The 7,218-nt window shown below is 33.3% G+C and overlaps 1 protein-coding gene across 1 annotated transcript in view; it reads right to left on the bottom strand.

Moving 5' to 3' along the window:
- Positions 1 to 1,948: 1,948 nt before the first annotated feature.
- RpS6 (ribosomal protein S6) overlaps positions 1,949 to 7,218 on the bottom strand; it is a 56,078-nt gene continuing 50,808 nt past the window's right edge. The window contains exon 5 of the mRNA XM_089101880.1: positions 1,949 to 2,147. Within this exon, the coding sequence (XP_088958006.1) occupies positions 1,980 to 2,147 (168 nt within the window). The 3' untranslated portion in view covers positions 1,949 to 1,979. The remainder of the gene's footprint in view (positions 2,148 to 7,218) is intronic.

Genomic DNA, 7,218 nt, shown 5'->3' with positions numbered 1-7,218 from the left:
CAGAATTAGAGGGCTTTAACGAATAGCTGGGGCTAATAAAATGAGGCCTTTTAAGAATAGCTTTAATGTTAAACGTGTGCATAAAAATAGCCTTGAAAGACAATTATATAAATGCTATAGTGGAGATGAATTACTTGAAGGAAGGTAATCATTTTTATTAGTAACAAAGAAAAGTATTATTAGTATAATAGGGATTTCAATTTTCATTTAGTTGTTTAAACGAACAGGGAGTGCAGACATCATTCTACAGTCTTAAATTATTGTCCACAAGAAGTTAATCGAATTTTAATCCCTTTTTTCAATCAAGTGGAAAAGCTAAATACTATTACACTGGTCAAAGCCGGTAATTTTTTATAAACTTCATTCAAAAGAACTAATTAAATTATTTACGTAAAGAAATCATGAAAAGATGTAAATATTCAATTCCAGAAACCTTTCACACTAAACGCTTGAAGGTCTAGATCAGTTTTTGTAGCCATCTCTGTTAGGTTTCTACTTTCTTGATTATATAAACAGAAATAGTCTTATGGCCAGAATCTACAAATGATTTTTTTTGGGCAGAAGAGGGGATAATTAAACGATCCCGCAAGGGGGGGAGGGGGAGAATATTTTATAATAATAAAAAAATATGTGGTAATTATAATGAACAGCGCCCGAAAATTCTGGATTTCTTGAGGGTAGCTAGCCTGACAATGCTGCCAATATTAAACGTGTATTTTAACTGTTGTTTGTATCCCTCACGTATTTTGAAGGGCTCACATTGAGAGGACAGCGTGGGGGAGGGAGTTAAACTGGTCAATTATATGAGAAACAATGGAAAGCGTGGCAATCTTGAAATGTACATGGTTTACAATGTATATGAGCATAGATTCTTCCGATGGGAGGGGGGGGGACGACATTTCTGGAGGGAAAAACTTGGTTGATAATAGGCAAAGGGATACAAGATATATGCGGAAACGCTTTAGTCAGAAAATTTCTGACGAATATGTTACCTATCACCCCCAAAAACTCGGGAGATCTTAATGAAAATATAACTATCATTTTCAGCATATTATAGAACCTTACAAATATTGTAGGCCAACTAGCCCCTCATCCACGCCCCTTTTTTCCCAAAGAAAATTCTAATCGAGTAAAGCCAATTAGATCACTTTAATCAATAGGCCTTCCCTTGCACACCCGCAAGGCCTGATCTATTACCATGTCCCTTGTTCAAAATTTTTTAATGTTTGCATACTTTTTTTTTTTTACAGAGAAACTAATAGTTCAAGGTAAAAATTTTCAGAACCATGGCAGATTCAAGAGAAGATCACCAATCTTAGCCTTTGCACAGTTTTCACTTGAGAGTTACTAACCTATCAAACAAGGAAAAAAGACAAATAAATCTTTCAATCTTAAAAAAAAAAAAAAAAACTAATTCTGTCTAAGGTCCTAGGCAAAGAGTATGGGTAACTTTTGGCAAAGAGTGGGAACTGATGCTATTATCGGCGAAAAAACTGTCAACGCTATATAGTGTATGGCGACGATTGGCATTTTTTCAAGCTATGTAATCGTTTTTTGCCAGGAACTGAGTTCAGACCCTTATTACTACCCTAATTTTACTAATCAAACTATTTTAATTAGTTATTCTTATTATTACACTGGGAATATGCTGTTGCCAAATGCTAGATGGCGTTGATAGTTTTTTTTTTCCACATTAGCATGAGTTCCAGCTCTTATAAATTACCCATACTCTTTGGTTCCACCTTAGGTATTCCACCTTCCCACCATGTGGCTATTTATATATATATATATATATATATATATATATATATATATATATATATATATATATATATATATATATATACATATATATATATATATATATATATATATTTTACCTTCCATACAAACTGCTTTCAGCACGCCAAGGCTATACAGGGATTTATAAAACAAATAAGAAAGAAGATAATTGGTTAACCACTTTTATTCAAAATGATTTAATGTCCTGCTGATCTAACAGAAGCTGAACGACGGCGTTCGAGTTCTTGTTGTCTTGCAACACGAGCTTCCTTGGTACGCACAGCAAGCAGACGTGCATATTCTGAAGCATCCTCCTTCTGTTTGGCCCACCTCCTGCGTTTAAGTGCCATACGATGCCTCTTCCTCTGGAAAATAATGTTTTTTTAAACCTTTTTTTACTTTGAAGTAAAAAAAAACTTTTCTTTTCAGTAAAAAAAATTACTTTTTTGCTTAAACTTTTATTTCTTTTAAAGAAGATTTTCACTTTTTTTAGAACATTAAATCTAGTTTAGCATAATTATATAAGAAATTCACGAAACGAGCCATCCAAGAGCTCATCTGACCACATCCAGTTTTTAGGTTCTTGCAACAAAGTATCGGATCGCTTTTAATTTTACGTCATTAGAAGGATATTTCTCAGCAACGAGGATTATTACCCAAATAGCAAACCTCATTGCCAGCAAAATTAAAACATTCTCCATACTTTAAGTATATGAACAAACCCAACACATTGTTATATCTTTCTAGCCAAATAGCTGATGAATTCAAATCAAAACCAACAATCATCCCATTATTCCTTTTTCATTATTGGTTTATGGATTAGGTCAAAATTGGCTTATTCACCATTCAAATAAAGAATAAATTCTCTACATAGACTACTACTTTTTTCACACTTCACTAGGTTCAGTAGCGTGAATTGTGCTACAAAGTGGGAAGAATAAAAATCTGTTTTATATAAACAATTATATATGAATATTTGCATATATTCAAAAATATGCAAATTCTTCTAAAACGACCAGTATCATAACAGAAATGAAAGGACTATAATAGCATTCATTTTTTGAACCAGCCCTTTTTTTATTGTTAATATGATATTTATGATAGGTATGTGTCAGACTTTTTTTTACGCATAGAAGGCTTTTGACTCGTGTGATAATGTTATATAATTAGATAAGTTCATTTGAATTGGAATTTACAAAAATGATCGTGATATTTGTAGGATTTTCTCTGCATAATAGTGCAATCAATCACTCTTATTCTTAATCATAGCTGAGTTCTATAAGACTCAGTATTACAGCCTTTGCTGTTTGTTTTACATTTAAATGATTTTACTAGTTACATAAACAATGATGGTAGTAAAGTAATAATTTTTGCTGTAAGGTAGTTTCTTGGGAAGTAAAAAAAAATGGCAGACAAATTTTCTAGGGATGAAATTGTTATTAGGGGCATTTTTGAAAACAAATGTTAAATAATACAAACATGACTTTATGCAATTTCGCAAAGTTTCATTTAAAAGTGTCCCAAATTCCTGTCTAAAAATGACATAAATTACTTATAAAATATAAGTAATATAAATTACGACAAGCCAAAATTTGCGAGTGAAAACTTACTAGATTATTTACCGATGGTGAACAAGTTTTTTCTGGCGTGGTTTTTCCGACGATACCTAGAATTGATTGTTTGGTATGTGTTTTCTGTACCTGCCCCTTTTCCTTGTATTTTCTTTTTCATTTGTATCCCCTTTCATTCTTTCCATTTTTTTTGTGTTACAAAGAAAAAATAATTCTTATATTTACTTTTTGTTGTCCTGTAGTGGGTAATTCCCCTATGTCGGGAAATCAGTCCTAAGTATGTCAAAGAAGAAGAAAAAGTTAATTATTAAGCACAACTATGCTAAGCTGCTATTCTAAGCTATTATCCATTGTTCTTGTGCAGTTTTAAATTACATTTCCAAAATTTAATTTACAGTTCCAGAGGAATCACTCGCAAAACGTAAAAAAATATTGGAGAATGTTAAAAACCACAGTATTTTTCGGGGGAGGGGCATGTTCCCAAGCTCCATCCCAACGTTCCATTAGTACACTGAGACAACAAACAATTTAGAAGCCCCAAATCTTTCAAATGGAATACTTTTAGCCCGTGCAAATTAAGAACCATTACATTAAAAGCAGTACAAAAAAAAAAAATTCTTAGGCAGACTGCCAGTGTTGCCACCAGTCAGTTCCTAAAGTACTACAATTGCCCAAATTTGCGTGCTACACAGCGATTTTTGTTGCTAGTCAAAAAATTGACTTTATTAGTACTAAAACAGCCCTTTCGTGTCAGTTTGGCACTTTCGTACTACAGGTGGCAACTCTGGATATTACACTTAAAGTAAAATTATTTATAGTAGCAGTTCAGTGCTAACCCAAATTACTTGGTTGACTATATACAAATTAAGATAGTTTATGACACAGGACCATTTGGTTGACTGTATACAAATTAAGATAGTTTATGACACAGGACCATTTTTAGCGGAATTGGCCTCCTCAATTTCCAGACCTGCATATCACTCTCCATAATTAATAAATACAGCATTGAACATAAAGAAATCTTGGTTTTAAAACTTTGTGTAAAATATAGAAAATAAAAACGATAGGCAAACTGGTTAGAAAAGTGGCTGCTGAAGCAAAATGCTGAAAAACACAGGGTGCTCCACCTTGGCCCAAACATCTGCAAACAGTACTTCTTGCTGACAAAAACAGAGGAGTGCGGCCAGAATCAGGGTAGACTCCTAGCTGAAGCTCCATCAGCATACTCTCTGATATAGCAAATGCGGGAAGACGTCTTAGCACCACTGAAAGGGCATTCGTCAGCCGCAATCCAAGTATAGTAAAAAGTTGCACACCTCTTTGGTGCGCACATCGCTTGAGTTGCCTGGCACTGGCCACCTCGCAATTCAAGGAAGGTAAACAACTCCTTGAATGTGTCCAGCGGTGTACCACCAAAATACTATACAGCTCAAGAACCCTCACTTGCCATGAGAGGCTTGCAGTGTTATCGTGAATGTCCAAAATACCTTTTTTTTTCTTGGATTTAGTCGGCGTTGCCAGTCAATTTTCAGTTTGATGCAAGGTTTGATGGTAACAGGTTAGGTTGGGTTAGGGTTTAAACCTATTTCTGAGAGTTACAACCTAATTTAATCAAACCCAACCTAACTTTAACTTTTACCATCAAAGCTTGCATAAGACTGAAAAAGCTAATTAGCTAAGCTAATTGAACCTAAGCAGAGAAAAGGGAGCTTTGGACATTCACCTGTGAATGTCGACATTAACCAGATTTCGGACATTCGACAATAACAGCAGCATTAAAAATTGCGACCCTTACCAACCGTAGAAAAGAGGTGATGTCATGATTGCATTCAAGCATCAACGACCCATTTCCGCTTCAAGCCTTCGCGCCATCAACCCCAACCAGAGTATCTGGAGAACTTCTAAGAAAATCTCCCAACAAACTATTAACCATATAGAACGCTATCACTTCTACTCCAACTATGGTGCTCCGCTTTGTAACTCCTTAAGTTATCAAACCATCCAATCTCAAACCGTGGTGTCATTCAAACAAGGTGTGGACAAGGACTAGGAGCGGAAAAATTTGACTTCTACACTGGGATGCCTCAGTCCTTATCGTATTCGAATTCAACACTGTCATGCGTATAAGGAGTCACCCTTCTATGCCTGCATAATGAAATTTAAGGTAAAAAGTTCACCCCTGGTGAACTTTTAGTACAATTGAGCTGATTTTTTTTTCCATTGTATCATGCCAAACTTACATGTGTTTTCAGTTCAACACCTAATAATCTATCAAGGATATATTGGAAGGGAAAGAAAACTATCGTAGATTTTGGCTCCAAATTAGGTAAAAAAAAAACCATTCCTTATTCAAAATTGTTCATAGGCCTATCTTATAAATGAAATACAGATAAACAACCTTACTAAAAAGGATGATTTAGATTTGACTTTGAAAACATGAGTAAATTCAACAATATATTCATCATCATATACACCCCACAATGTGCTTTAATGGTCGGGAAGGCACAAAGAAAGAATAGAAAAAAATCCTAACTGATTGAAAAATTAACCAACACGACTTTAAAAAGCATTTTTACTGCTTAATAAATTTGATTGTCAAATTATACCACTTCTGATCAAACAACTTAATTAAAGGGTGTTTATTTTATATTTTTCCTTTAAACTGGATTGTATTTACTTGGAAAAGTGGTGCGAAAATCATAACAAAGCTAAGACTGCAGAGGCATCTGTTACTTTCGTGTCGACTATTGATTCTAAAAGAGATTTGCGCCATCTAGATTCTTCCAACTGGTATGCCTAGTAAAAATTTTTAGCAGACAAGTTTTTCTGCGAGTATTAATAAATAATAGAATTTTGACAAGTATTGTAGAAGAAGGCTACGACACGTTCAAAAAAAAGAAAATGCTCAAATAAGGTCAGCATTTAGTTTCCAATTAAAACTGCATGTGTTAGTAGAAAAAAAATACTGAGGAACAACTTTAATAGTTGTTTGAAGTTACAAATATTGGAAAAGAACGTCGAAAAAAGAGAGGCTGTTTTAAGAGATAGTTTTAAATGCCAGTTTAGAGTAATTTTTTGGACTGTAGTTTTGAGCTTTTTCACTCGAGGTCGTAATTCAAGAAAGGGTAAGCGGAATTACTGAATTTAATTCGCCAAAAAGCCAATTGAAACACAGAATACATAGACCCTCGTCTTGTCTCTGGAATGAATTTTCTTTAAATAAACATTCTCGTATTAACAAGAATTAACTCCTATTGAAGCAAGGTAATATATAATAATAATGAGGTATTACTTTCAAAATAATAAAATTTTCAGGAACATGACAAATAAAATAATCAAAATTGTGGCTATACAGAGTAAACAAAAATATCCGAAACTGTAGATTACATAGACACTTGTCCTGTCTCCGAAATTAGTTTAAATGAATAGGTTCGTACTAATGATAAAAATTAATTAATTATAAAATTTAATTATTTTACTCCTATAGAAGATGTGGCATTTTTAAGACTAGTCTTTCAAGCTCTAAATATCTTCTATTTTATTTCAAGTCTTAAATATTCAATCGGATTATCTAATGAAAACGTAGCATTTTGACAATCTTTTCAGTTGTAGTTTTCATAAAATTGGGATATTTTGGAAACCATATTTGGGCTATTAAAAAATTGTTTTACATTTGCAGCTGTGACTAGAAAAAGATAAGTCGCAAAGTAAGATAAGCTGCAATAGATAACTTGAACTTTCATTTAGGACTTTTAATTTAGTAATATTTTGTGGAATTGGAAGATTTTCTAACACACAGTTGTTATTTGAAGAAATAAGTAAAAAAGAAAAGATAAGCTGCTATAATAGATAATTTGAATTATCT

The sequence above is a fragment of the Artemia sp. Qi Xiang Cuo genome, chromosome 15 (genome assembly GCF_049724085.1).
Source record: "Artemia sp. Qi Xiang Cuo chromosome 15, ASM4972408v1, whole genome shotgun sequence".
Classification (NCBI taxonomy): domain Eukaryota; kingdom Metazoa; phylum Arthropoda; class Branchiopoda; order Anostraca; family Artemiidae; genus Artemia; species Artemia sp. Qi Xiang Cuo.
The sequence above is the reverse complement of the archived record's forward strand: the minus strand, read 5'-3'. Positions and strand labels throughout refer to the sequence as shown.